At 34.6% G+C, this 14,773-nt stretch overlaps 1 protein-coding gene across 1 annotated transcript; it reads left to right on the plus strand.

Moving 5' to 3' along the window:
• The first annotated feature begins 5,529 nt into the window (after positions 1 to 5,529).
• Positions 5,530 to 11,887, plus strand: LOC132698506 (G-protein coupled receptor 52). The gene is made up of 3 exons (XM_060664624.1): positions 5,530 to 5,708; positions 8,988 to 9,224; positions 9,366 to 11,887. Exons 2-3 carry the CDS (start codon positions 9,050 to 9,052, stop codon positions 10,199 to 10,201), a joined length of 1,011 nt encoding a protein of 336 aa, XP_060520607.1. The 5' UTR covers positions 5,530 to 5,708; positions 8,988 to 9,049; the 3' UTR covers positions 10,202 to 11,887.
• Positions 11,888 to 14,773: the final 2,886 nt, after the last annotated feature.

Raw genomic sequence — 14,773 nt, forward strand, 5'->3', positions numbered from 1 at the left:
TACCCAAAAATTAACTGTCGTAGAAAAACTATAGTATGCCACACGTTCGGTAAACTCTTTAAGTCACTCGTTAATTAAACAGTCGCTCCGCTCGTGTCAAATAAACTCGTGACTTAAAAAGTATACCGAACGTGTTGCCTACTATACTTTTTCTACGACCGTCAGTTTTTGTGTACATTTCCGCAAAACAACAGGAATACATTCACTAAGATGACCGTCAGAATTGACAAACGTCAAAATTCAAGGCGTGGAAAATATCTCCGAAAACATCCGATTGCTCTCAAACCCGTGCGGTAATATCCCGGAAATGTCCGAAGAGGCTCGGATCCGTGGGAAACGAAACTGACGTGTTAAAGTGACGCTTCCCGCACGCTACATCGGTGTGTAATTAAGTATTTTATAAACGGGAGTAGAAAAAAAAATGTGGTTGTTTGCTTATACCTAACTAAAATAACGTACACCATTATCGATACATTATCAATGTTATTTGGTAATTTTTAGAAAAACTTGGGCTATAAGATTTTGATTGATAAAATAAAAAAAAAAATCTGTATCAGTAAAACCTTAATCACAGCTTTGCAAAACATTTCGTTACAAAAATAATAGATAAATAGTACTTTTAAGAAACAATTGGGGTGCAAACTTTTAGTTTGGTTAGTTTCAGTTTGATCGCAGTTATCTCGTAAGTAGTTTTGAAGATTAATTTGACAGGTTAACTTACCTTTAGGTTTTCTTATGAATAGACCTAATTTTGGATATGCAATTAGAAAAAGTAGCCATACGATCCACTTGTTTATAATTGATATACCGTGTTTTGTTTTTTAAGTGTTCCCACAAAAAACTCTCTAGTATCTATTTTTACCGATAGACAACAGCATACAACAAACAAGTATTCTACCAGAAATAACGCAATGGTGCAATGTGGAACACCATTTGTAGGCTGTGTGAGATCCAGCTTTCCCCAGCCAGCGGCTTAGATAAGAGAGTTTCATGGAGCATGTTATAAATCATCTTAGGGTAGACTGAAATTGATGTTGTTATAAGCTGCGCCAGTCCGATAAAATTTCGAGCACAAAAGGCCTTAGATTCTTATTTCTACCAGCAAGGTTGCTGTCACAAAAACGAAAGAACCCTCAGGAAGGAACCATATGACGTGCGAGCTAAGCCCGGCAGTGTATGATAAACTCGTTGATGATAAAATTATTTGTATTTTAACTATTAATAAATCAAAAATAGTAACCAAAAATAATTTAAGGAAAAGAGTGATCTGATGTTTATATAACTTAGCACAAATCCATCATCGCCAATATTATTTAATGCCGGCAGCTTTTAATTTTTGAGAGGTTATTTCCTATAATTTTTGAATTGTTAAGAACGATAAGATTACAAACAGACAAATGAATATGACTCATTTATTTTGACAAGATGTTTGTGACCATAAAGTTATGATTAATGTTCTCGTAAAATATTCGGAAATTTGGCTCATCAAATCGCACAAAAGGTGATGCTCTAACTGACCGCCGAAATAATCAGGAGCATCATGCTGCAAATGTAAAGCAACGTTTCCACTTAATCCAGCTAAAATATTTTCGAGAAAGCACTGTTGTCGAGGACCAGACGATGAATTGTTACTTAGAAAACAGCATATTTATTTTGTGTTTTCTATGCTTTGTTTTTTGTTTGTCCAAACATGGGAAATTATGAAATTGAAAACACCTTTTGCGTAAACTTGCGTAAACAAACAAAAAACAAATTCTTTTTCCTACTCCCCTCTGTACAATCCCTAATTACCCACCGATCTAGCATGCGGGAAGCGTCACTTTACCACGTCAGTTTCGTTTCCCATGAATCCGAGCCACCGGATATTTCCCACGCTTTGAATTTTGACGTTTGTCAATTCTGACGGTCATGTCAGTGTTGTCGCTCCGCTCGTGTCAAATAAACTCGTGAGTCAAATGCCGTTTACCGCACTTGTTGCATAATATACTATTTTTGCTAGTTCGTGTAATATCAGTAATATTTGACAGAAACTAAATGTATAAAATTTTCTTTTACTAACATATATGTATATCTTGTAATGTCAAGGTATGGGTTGAGAAGATGATACCTGGTGGATCAAATTTGTATTTTCAGAATCGATCTGGACCACACGCGTTGCGTTCTATTTTATTAAAGCTTGTATTATAGGAATTAATGTTTACGACAAAGAATATAGGATCAAGGGAGGACGTCAGCAAATCACTTGTCATATGGGAATATAACCTATAACTCAAGTTGGAACCCATTGTGCCTATTGTACTTTTTAAATGAAAATTTGAATACTTCTAGTTGATTGTGTTTAACATTTAAAAATATCAAAAAAAATATGAAGTTTAACCAGCAAAAGGTAATTTGACGGCACGTATGTTTCGTAGCAGTCGAGATACTAGAAGCGTTTTCCTTACTTCACGTACTTGATAAAAGCCAAGTCATCGTTCTATAATCTGAAAATAAAATCGATTGCCTAGTATGCTCTGTCATATTGCGATGCAAAAAATTTGTATAGCCCTTCAGACTATTCACTTTTATACACAGGTTAATATTTGTCATTGACGAAAACTAACCAAAACTTTTTTTTATTGGACACTTTGCAATATAGGCAGCGATTTGACAACAATTAAGTATAAACGGTTCTGTATTACTGCAATACGAATATAAGAACATAAAAATACTTTAAAGCAGCAAAACGAAAGCCAAGGTAAATCCTATAATTAGAGAAGGCGAATAAAAAATAACAATGGCGTTAAAAAAGAAAAATTAAAATCGAAACTAGAAAGATGATAAATTAGATGACTGCCGACCATAAATTCCTTCTTTCGTCTAGGGGATTATTGATAAGAGAATAATGAATGAATGAATGCTAACATCAATGCTTCCATAGCAGCCCACAAAAAAAGAATATCTGTTACCACTCTCCGATGCATTAAGATCTTATAATGCACTCTTACGTCATTTAAATCTTGGGTTATAAAGCTCAAACTTTCTTTGTAAGCGAGGCAAAACTCTGTAAACTCTGAAACATTAAACGTTATATCTAGGTCACCAAATGACAGAAACAAAATTTACTTTACCGTGTACCTATGCATAATACATGCCGAGATAAGCGCGGACATTGTCGAAAAACTTTATTTGTCTGTTAACCAAGCCTAACCATAGAAAAGTTCTGTGACTTCTTTCATACTGTTATTGATAGTGTAGTTGAAGCGAATAGGTAAAGTCTGTTCATAGATATAAGAAACTGATACGAATTAAGGGAAGACCCGGGCATGCTGTAAGAATGAAATATGGCCGAACAGGTCCGTACTTTGCTTAGAATTGAATTATTTGGGGTTTTGTTAGGAAAGATACTAAACAATATTTATTTATTTGTGTATGTATTTATGTTTAAATCTAAAATAAAATTTCAAATTTTTTTTATTACCTACTTAAATTACTTAAAATTATTCTATATTATTTGCAATATGGATATACGATTGTTCTGCTTTTTCTATGTTTAACAGAATTTGCCAACTTTGTGGAGCGATGTTAAAAACTTCGGTTTCTATCAGTTTGAGGACATTGGAGTTAACACTGGGAAAAACATTGTTTCGACGAATGGCAGATTTCAGTTGGTGCCAAACATGTTCAAGGGGATTAAATATACTGTGGTAAGGTAAACTGTATGCCCAAGATTTTTTGCATAATTATTTGTAGGTTCAAGCTTTGTAGAACCTCAATTAATTGTTTTTTGGTATAATCTTCGTGAAAATAAATATCGTTATTATACATGTAGTTTTGGATTGTCGCTTTTGTTTCACATGAGGAAGGGGTTTTAGTCAACTGTCTGCTGCGATAACTTGCATTGTCCATTACAATTACGCTATTAGGAGGAATGTTTGGAACTAGTTTGTTTTTAAACCAACTTTCAAATCAATCAGCGGTGGTGTCTTCATGGTAATCCAGAGAACAATCTTTAATATTTTTCGCAGAAAGAGAAAGTCCATTTGGAATCCAACCATCTTTAGAGCCAGCACGCAACATAGTTATTCTTTTACCTCTTTTTGATGGCGCGTTTGTTTTACACTTATCAGTTGAGTCAAACCAGCATTTTTCCGGGGTATTATAAGTGTCGAACCAGGTTTCATCCAGGTAAATAATTGGCCTTTGTTGTTCTTTGTAAATCCTAATTTTTTCTAGATATTCCAGTCGCCATTTCCGAATTCTAAAAGATTCCATTAAAACTTGCCTTTTTTAAATCTAAAACCTATGTGTTGAATACACTTGCATAAAGTAGTTCTGCCACATTTAACACTAGTTTCATCTTTTTCAAGCCTCCAAATTAAGATATCTAATGTAGGCACGCTTTGTTCCTCGTATAACTGGAAAATTTTACGCCGTATTATATCTTGATCACTTTCATCTACACTCGAGAAAATATCAGCATCGCTTCTTTTTTTCCTCGCTGAAATAGGATTATTCACAATTTTCCATACAGTTGATGTTGGAATTTTCGTCAATGTAGCCGTTTCTTCTAAAGATGCTTGCTTGCTGGCAACACGTTCAACGAGAGTCAAATAAACATTGTTTATAACTTCCTTAGTCTCCATAGAATAATGTTTTCTACATTTGGGCGGGAGCATCTCCGGAGATACACTAGACTCGCACATATTTTGCATAATTCGCACACGATTCAACACACGCTGTATTACACACGAAATAAGAATGATTACTAATAAACTTAAACTAAGTAGTATACCAAACCAAAGAATATTAAACACAGGTAGGTATAAAATTATTTTCTATTACGGACCACAATTTTACCTGAATTTAAATTCCGAAACTTTAGGTAATAATCTTGTTGCATTGTATGTTAATGACCACCAAAAGCAATTGGTCACTTTCTTATATCTATATCTATGAACAGACCATACCCGATTTCTAGTGAAAGATTTGCTCTAAAAGCAGCAAAATCGAGCAATGAGATTTATATTAAAAGTTACTAGATATGCTAGGATTAGGGACATGTTAAGTAGTTTAAATTTTATGAGTATTAATAAAAAGGATATTTTATTTATATACAAAATGTTACATAATATGATACCTAGATATGTAGCTTATGTAAATGAAATTCATACATATAATACGAGAACATCTTATCACAAATATGTTCCGATTGTTACCAAAACTAAAACGACAAAAATCATTATTCTATAAAGATATATAAAAAATCAAAAACCAAATTTAATATCACTGCTATGCTTTCAAATAAATATCTGTTTACTCAATTTAATTTTAATAACTACCCGCAGAGCCCATTTTAATAGTATTTATACTTCTACCATATTATGCAATGATCTACATTTTTCTTTCGAGCATAACTTCCCTAAAAGTTCTTAGTTTGGGTAACCGCATCGCTGATAATAACATCATAACTGTGCATTTTTCTTTAGCCTGGCGTGAATGGTTATCGAGAGCGCATGCGCCTTCCCGACGGAATTCAACGTCGGACCGATCGACACCAGTCCAGCTCGACCGGGATATCGAACAATTGAGACCGCTCCCCACGGGACGAATCTCATCAATGGTTATCATTGAAAATGTGCCACGATACCTTAAATAAAGCCACCTTTTTGTTTTGCACCCACGACAACCTTCAGTATGGGACGCTATAACTCGCGGGATTTGATCAGGTAAACTGACGCATAAGCATAGTAGTTTTCAGTCATCCCGAGCACATCTTTAAACATCATCATCGTAGAAATAATGAAGGTTGTTTGCTAACTTCTAGCGTCGACGAAAATTGTTAAAAGTTGACGGATTTAATATACCTGCTAACATTATCGATTCAAAAGAAATTCCCGCGTAGATAAACAAACTCTCGTAATTAATAAAACAAAGATCTTTCTTTTAAACGACCGCCCTGTACGTGTCAAACACCAATTAAACGTTTCGGGGGGCCTGGTGCGAGTTATGCCGAAATTTGGTAACGCCATGAAATAATGAATTAGTAATACGACGGAGAATTTTGTTGAGGAAATAAATAAATAATAGCTGACATGGAGATAAAAATTATGAGTTCTATTTAGTCCTTTTAGTTAAGAAGAAAATTTTCTTTGATCAGTGATCATAACGGAAGTAAATTTTCTAGTTCTAGTTACAAGTTTTTATTATACAGCTAACAATTTTCGACTCTGACTATTGAATGTCGTCTGCGTATGTTGAGAGTATGGTTGCTGTTGACAAACAATCCGTGGGGTGGTTTAATTAAAAATAAATAAAGCTCTGATTCACTTATCTTTATTGGGGGAAATTACTATTTTCTAGTACCACTGTTTTAAAGCTGATGCAATAAAGAGAGTGTTGATAATTAAGAAATATGTTGATTTCTTCTGGAAAACTCGTTAGCCTGTTTTTATTAAAACTTTATAGTATTTTAATCAACAAGTTTAATAAACACCAGTTAATTTTTCGCACTTTGATAAACTTCTTTAGTCAGTCGTTTATTAAATACTCGAGCCACTGCGCTCCGCTCGTCGAATCAAACTCGTGACTAAAATGGCGTTTATCAAACTTAATAATGCTAATATTTTGGCTATATCGAGTTTGAATTGTCGAAAAGGCGGTTTCCTGCGATTGTAATAAGAAATAGTCAAATTTTACATACAGACTTTAACCATTTTATAATGAAAACGTTTTTTATTTTTTATGGCGACGACAGCGCCCGTCGGTTCGAAAAAAAAAACAGATATGAAATTTACTCCAAATTTCGAGAAAAAGAATGTTTAAAAGAACCAGTGGCAAACTGCCTCTTTTTTTAAAAAATTCTGTCAAAACCTAGTACGGATTTTCGAAGTAAAGAAGCTGGTGTCTTAAAGTACGGAGTAAAGAATATATCGTTAAGAAATTTGATAAAAATTATGATACAAAACTATTTTCTTTTCTTCAAACTTTGATGTATATGATAGGTTGTAAGTTTTCCTACGAACTGTTTGTGAGTTAGTTTCGAAAAACCGGGTCCGCAATGTGTTTGATAATTGTTTTACTTATGTACGTGGCATTTTACTTTGTTTTGAATATTGGAGTTGTTTTCTAGACTTCTCTGATATTCGAAGCGGATATCAAAAAAACATTGTGAAAACACCGAATGTTAGAAGTAGTTTGAGCCCGTCGCTAAAGTTATTGGCACAGTGACAAAACACTTCACAGAGAATCCTGGCACGGATAAGGGTTGGAGTTCGATTTATTTTATATAATGGAAGTCGGTCGACCAATTAAGATGTTCAGTATCGATTGTGGACTAAAATGGAAAATAAATTCTGTTCAGGTGCAATGGTTCCCATACATATAATATTCTCAATAAAAATAAAATAGTGTGCAAATCAAAAATTAGCTTCCATCGCCGAAGAAGCTCGTATTTTCCTGAAAAAAGAAACAATAAAGAGAAAAGAGGAAGACAAATATGTAACATACAAATAATGGAAAAATGTTTTTTTCTCCCTTTTATTTGTCAGTCATTTGAAAGTAATAGACTAACTAACTAACCTCATAAATATATAATTTCGTGAAAATCTGAACTTTTAGTTCTTATTTATTTTGATAAATGGATTTTCATCAAGTAAAAGCCTCCTCAGTTCAATTTTTAAAACATATTTGGATATATCTGATTTTGACAATGGACAAATTAAATGGATTTTGCTAATCTGTTAGATTCACGATTTGAATGAACCCTCTTAATCTTCAAATGTGGTGCCATCTCCTGGCTTCGGATAGACTAAATACTAGACGAAATTAATGAATGAAATCAACACTAACGCTTGTGCTAATAATTAAAACTAATTTTGTTTAAATGATTAAATGATGTCGAGGCCTAAGGGGCTTGTGTTTTAGTACTGTCACATCAGTTCCATTCAATAAATCGCCAGATGTGAGAGGTCAATCGAGTCGATTAATTGATGGTACACCAAAATTAAAAAGCGATGGCTTTAAATACAATCAAAGCTTTTTGTAGTATTTGACGATGATGTACAAGTAAAAGAGAGTGAAAAACAAAATCTATAATGCATTATTATACAGTCGATGTTAAGTTAACACATGGCATTACTTCTTTTCTCAACATGATGCAACAACATGATCCGAAGATACTCTGTAATTGTTGCAAACTTCTCGACGAGGCAGGTAAAGTTACAAGAAACTATCCAAAACGGTAGCACTGACGGTATGTAATGATTCAAAACTCGAATAAATCGCAAAGGGACACTAATTCAAATAAAAATGTAAGATTGCTTTCGTAAAATAAAGCACCAACTCTTGGGTTCGGGCAATTAAATATTGCCACTAGGCACGGTACCAATGGGAGGGTACTAAATGACACGAAAATTACGTATATAACGGGAATTTCCAAAAATATGCCTTAACGAAATCGCCGATTTTCTTTGAAACTATTAGCTACCCCTAACATACCCCTAAACTGCCTAAACGATTGTTTTAAATAATACACTCGGATATTGCCTGGCAGCAGAGTTCTCAGAACTTGCTTGTTAGTTTTGGTTACTTTTGGACAGTTGTTGTCCCAATGTCGCAATCGGAGCAGTTCTAGAAAAAAACGCCATTTATCACTGAAAGAAAAAAAAAAACAAGAAATTCCGCAATTCTTATTTATTGACTGAATTTTCAGTTAGCAGTCTACTGCACGCTGCATAACTACGCAGTAGCCTGTAGAATAATTTTGTTAAATTGATTCCATTTTAAACCTTTTCATTTTTTAATTAAAAACGCATACGAACGAATAATAAATTGCTTTATAAAAACAATATAAATAAACGTGCCACATTCATAAAAATCATCAGCCTAGTTGGAACGTAATTAAATAAAATTATCATTTTCTTAACTACCATCTTTTTCCAACTAATTTGTTTTCTTTTAATCAACAGCATACCATAAATGTTTCTTGATTTCTTCCATATTTGCAGATCCTTCAATCCAGCCACCAACTGCATTGAAGGATAATCGATCGTTTTCTCGCAAAAAACCGATGATGAAGCCAGCCAGAGGACCATCCACCATGACAACGTTTAACGATTCAGCAAATGGGGTTGAAGTAGGGATCTCCCTGGAGTCTTTGATCCAGGCGGGGAGCATTTTTATTATGGCTCTGTCGATTATAACTACTAATGTGCTGACCGTTGCGACGTATCTTAATTTTAAAGGTACGGAACCATTCACAGCTAAATATAAGCTTTTAAAAAACTAATATTGATATTTGTGCAGTAAATTGGAGAAAGATTTTTTAAAAAGCTTCCAGCTTCCTCCTAACCAGTGACTTTACTACAACTTGATTTTCGCTTTAGGTTCTTCCGAAGTGATCAACTGCTACCTTCTATCTCTAGCGGTGGCTGATTTGTTATGCGGTCTTGTTGTCGCTCCGTTCTCAGTATATTCAGCAATAGTAAAAAAGTGGGTGTACGGAGATATAACTTGCCGGTTAGTCGGATACTTGGAAGTTACGTTATGGGCCGTGACGGTGTATACATTCATGTGGATTAGCGTCGATCGTTATTTAGCTGCTCGAAAACCTCTCCGCTACGAAACTCTACAGACTAAAACCAGATGCCAATGCTGGATGGCTTTCACGTGGATATCGTCAGCGATGCTTTGCTGTCCGCCGCTGTTAGGATTCAACAAACCGACATTCGACAAGGACGCCTTCATCTGCATGCTAGATTGGGAGAGTATGGCGGCGTACTCGATCACGTTATCCATCTTGATTCTAGGTCCGAGTTTGATCACCATCATTTACACCTACACGTATATCTTCAGCATGCTGAGAAAATTGAGAAGCGGCGTTCCTTTTCACGACAAGGAATATGCAACGGCACTGTCCGAGAACCTGTCAAATCCCAGCCACATTATGTCGTTCACACTGGTGGTGACATTTTGGTGCTCCTGGACGCCTTACATCGGCGTCAAACTGTGCGAATACATGATGGGGGTGAAAATTCAAATACAGTTCCTCCACTTCGGCATAGTGTGGTTGGGATTCCTCAACTCGCTCTGGAAGTCTATCATATTAGTGAGCCTGAGCCCACAGTTTCGCCTAGCGTTGAAATTTTTCTATTTGACGATCTGCTGCAAATACAAAGAGAGAATGCAAGCCGAGTTTATCGGCATGGACTCGGACGATTGACTAGAAAAGGATTTAGTTCCGAGCGTGGGTTTGCCCGTTACGGGTCTTGTAGTCCGCGACATTGAATATTTCCTTGGTAAATTAAAAACGATTTGGTGCCAAGTCTCTAGCGGTAACGAATACCAAAATCAATAAATACCTTAGCCCGTTCGCAGATCTTACCTGCACTTCGATTATCTCTGGCTTTAAGGGGTGGCCCCGTATTGTTATTTTAATGTAAGAAAGTGACCAATTGCTTTATCCAAGGGTGGTAATTAACATACAATGCAACAAGATTATTACCTTAATTAATAATTACTTTAATTAAGAATAATAATCTTGTTGCATTGTATGTTAATGACCACCCTTGGATAATCCGTTCAAAAGCAATTGGCCACTTTCTTATATCTATGAACAGACCATATTCCGAATTCCTAGAAGCTTTTGACATATGGAATTTGTTTTTATTACTTTATTAAATAAGTGTGAGTGTTTTTAATCGTTTTACTACCTCTAAACCAGACGAATTAGAGTCTAATCGAGATGATTTTCATTTCAAATTGGAAAAGTTTGTGTGAATCGGTTAATAAACAAAAAAAATTAGGGCAAAAATCCATTTAAAATAGATGTTTTTTATTTGTTAATGAACAATAGAAGTCCAGAAAATTTCAAGTAAAAGTATAGAAAATTTTTATCTTTTTTTTAATTGTTCATTGGTAACATAAAAAATAAAAATTATGAAACATCAAGTTTAAATCATTTTTTAAAGTTAGGCTTCGTTTTTTTGTTATATATGAGAAAGTAACTGGCAGTGAAAGCTGATATTTTTATAAGAATTTTTGCCATAATTTCCTTTCGGCCACCCGAACAATTCAGCGTTTTATATATAGATAAAAAGCGTCAATTATTGTAATTGTTCGTTACGTTTTTAGTGGTAATACTAGTTTTACTCAAATTTTTCACACACCGACGCAGCGTATACCTATCCTAATGCAATAATTTGTTGTCGACGACAATCACATCGTTACCACGCGTCAGGTGAAATTTTTAAAAGTATTACGTATCCGACTAATTATTTACTGGTCTACGATTGGCGGAAACAAATTCAGATGTTCAGATTCCACAACTAAAGTCGGTGTGTTTTAATAAAGCTTCGCTAGAGGCCTCTACGGGACTAACAGCCGGCACATTTTCAATGTTATCTTCATGTGCTTTTAATCTTTCGCAAATAATGCGTCTAGATCCCTATTTTAATAAAATGTAAGAGGTTGTGATATCGAATTGATCCTTAAATATCAAAAACCGCACCTGGTTGTTACGTAATCGTTAATTCTGTACCTATCGTAGAAAAGTTTTTAACTATACTCTCAATTACATTTCATTTGCTCAGGAGGTATCTTAATTATTCACAATTTAGGTACACCACTGGTATAGAATTTAGTGGTTAATTTTAAAAAATCGTCCCAATGAAACGAATTTTTTTTTGTATAATCTACTGTTTCTTTTCTGTTCAATTTTGACCGGAAGATAGTTTTAACTGAAGGTTGTTAATAGTTTTTTAATCTAGCAATAAGTAGATGATGTACATATATATAAGGATAACGTTGCGATTTAAATTTTAACATAAATAGAAAATGACAAAATGGTCGGCTTAGTGAGCTGCGTTTGAAAAAACTTTAGATGCCAATAAATTGGGTTAACATTTTTGTCCGACTTTTACTATCCATACACATTGTTCCAGGCAACGCGTAGCTTTTAATTAACTTTAAATAAGTTACCAAATAGTTTATTTGCAAGTCCGGAAAATGATAATATTTCACATTTCGAAAAAACTAACGTGTAGCCAGCCGAACCCTGAAGTGAAATCTAGCAATACTGATAAAAAAAAAGTAGAATATAAATTACGTATTTTATATGTTTATAAATCGAATTTAAGAAAAAAATATTGAAAAATGGCTATTCACTACCAAGGACTTTGGCCACCCCTGCCAAATAGCAAGACTGTGAAACAAACTAATAATTTTTTGACAAATTTAAGTCGTACTTTTTACAAAACTTCTGGATTCCTCCTGCGACTCAGAAAATACAAATCCAGAGGTTTTGTAAAAAGTGTTACAGTAGCCTGTGTAAGTTTCTTTGAAAATTTAAATTTAAGTCATTTTTTTGATTTGTAATGCTTTAATATTCTTAAGATTTAAGTGTCATAACGGACTCGTCCAATGAAGAACTACAAGTGTTTAGACAATTTCATATATATGTGCAAAATTTACGAATGTAATGTAATTAGTATTTAAATATTTTTGACGAATGTGAATGTTTGTCTATTTTCCGCATTTACTTCAAATGGACTGCCGAACACTCGTAAGCGCAAGTAACAGGCACAGAATTAATTTTGCGTAGTTTAACACTCTGCCTTTTTTTACTTACACTGCTTAACTTACTTTTTGATATTTTAATTCGACACAAATGTCACTAATTTGAATTATTTTTAAACGTAAATCTCACCCGGATGAAAAGGAAGGGCACATAATAATTTTAAAATTGAAATGCTGGGTCTATATCTATTATTAAAAATTACAAATCCGTCTCTAAAAAATGAAGAGGCAAATTATTATGGAACGTACAGGACGCGTATTGGTATAATAACAATTAAGTAATTTTTCTTTACGTGACTCGTTTATCCCTGTACGCTGATGCTATTGCATCCTGTTGATCATCTCCGCGCTCATCTGGAATGTTCCTTATCAATTAACTGTTGAACTGTTGCTTTTTGAACTATGACTTTAAACAATTTGGAACTTGCACATTGCACATGGCGGTTTAACCTCTGCTCACTCCCTGCAGAATTCGTTGTATTCGAAAAGTGTTTGGTGAATGTTTTAAAGTGTTTAAGTGTGCCGGTCTCGCTGTTTTTGCTATTCACGCCGGTTAAAGGCCGGACGCGCCCGGTGGAAGCGGGGAGAAGTCGTTTTTTTTTCGGTATAGGTCAAAATCATGTTGTATTCTCTTACTCTTTCTATCGTTGTGTTGTCTATAGTAAGAATTGCAGCGGGGTTTGCAGATCTTCAAGCTTGTCTGTAACTATAATGGTGTCGTCCGCATAACACCCTCCTGTCGTTCATCCATAGCTTCATTGAAAATTGCCTCACTATATATGCTAAAGTGTAGCGGAGAAAGAATACAGTACTGACGCATGCCTCGCAGAATGTCCATTTCATCTGTAAGCTGATCTTCAATTCAAGAGATTTACGAGGATCACAATTGTGTCTTCATCTATAATTTTAAGAAACTCGATCGGTATCTCGTCAGGACCATTTGTTCTTCCTCCTTTCGTCTGTTGAATGGCATGTAGAACCTCCCCTCGCAGCATCTCCGGATCAGTCTCCTCAGCATGGTCAAGAATCAGCTGTAGCTTGACATCCGACATAATACTGCAGTCGGAACTTCCAAATACAGTAGACTGCCTTTTCTTTTCTGTTTTCTTCATTCCGGTCATCTCTTTCAACTTCCTATAGAGATTGAAGCGGTCATATCTTGGCTTGTATTCCTCCACTTCATCACACTCCCTCCTTATCCAGTCTTCTTTGGCAGATTTAATTTTTCTTTCAACGATGTTGTCGATGTCTTTATATTTGATGCTGTTTTTTTTATTCTTACGCCTTCCATTAAGCATATTTCCTCTGTTATCCGATCACTGATGATTATAATATACTGTGAAACTTACACCTTGAGAGTATTTTCTCGTACTACCAACTCTATGTTGCTGCATAAAATGTTTAGCGAGTTAGTTTATTAACCAAGCTAAAATATATTTGCAGCAATTCTAAAATTTTGGAATCGTTTTTCGGAGACCATCTTTCTAAACGTCTCCCAAATTGCACCAAATTTCATTTTAAATGAAGTAGATGGAGTGGTCACTTATTTCTCCAATAAATATGCCCAGTAATTTACACACACAAGTGCCGAAAGTTATCCTTTTTTTATACTGATATTTAGGACGAGTTCATTCCGGTGTTGAACGTCTTGAAAATGTTCAAGTAGGTTTACAAATTTTTCTAGTACTATTTTTCCTTTGTGTTGTTTGCCTTCTAGTATTTTTTCTTTTCTCCTATGTGTCTTTTTTTGATTTCTTAATTATTTATTTATTTACATAACTTGTATCTTAATGGTCGATTCTTTTCCCAAAGTTACACCAAAACTTCGAAAAAATTTGCTTCCAGTTTTTATAAGGAAGGACTACTGAAGTCTGCCACGTTTCCTTGAAATATGTATATGAATACTTTGTAATGTAATGGAATGAATACTTTCTTTCTCGATAGCTTAATAAGTAACTATATCAATTTTGTAGTGATGGATAATGAGCACTATTTAAAAAGCGATGCCAGTACTTTTGAACGGTAACAGCGCTCATGAATGGTCTTATAACTTAAGTCATTTCGAAACTAAATTAAGTAGGGACACTGAAATTGTGGTTACGTCTTTATACCTGCATGTATGGTATCACCGCCAATATATTCAACTCATTGAAGATGAAGGTCCCTTAGCCTCAACCACCTAATGTTAATGTTAATGGTGAAATTTGGCTACCGCATC

The sequence above is a fragment of the Cylas formicarius genome, unplaced genomic scaffold, assembly GCF_029955315.1.
Source record: "Cylas formicarius isolate icCylForm1 unplaced genomic scaffold, icCylForm1.1 PGA_scaffold_2__14_contigs__length_35257938, whole genome shotgun sequence".
Taxonomy (NCBI): Eukaryota; Metazoa; Arthropoda; class Insecta; order Coleoptera; family Brentidae; genus Cylas; species Cylas formicarius.

What these genes read in the sequence shown, in the direction of transcription:
- LOC132698506 (XM_060664624.1), top strand. Translation starts at nt 9,050, where the DNA reads ATGATGAAGCCAGCCAGAGGACCATCCACCATGACAACGTTTAACGAT. An exon ending in GACGTATCTTAATTTTAAAG is followed by an intron (nt 9,225 to 9,365) that starts GTACGGAACCAT and finishes TTTTCGCTTTAG; the next exon opens with GTTCTTCCGAAGTGATCAAC.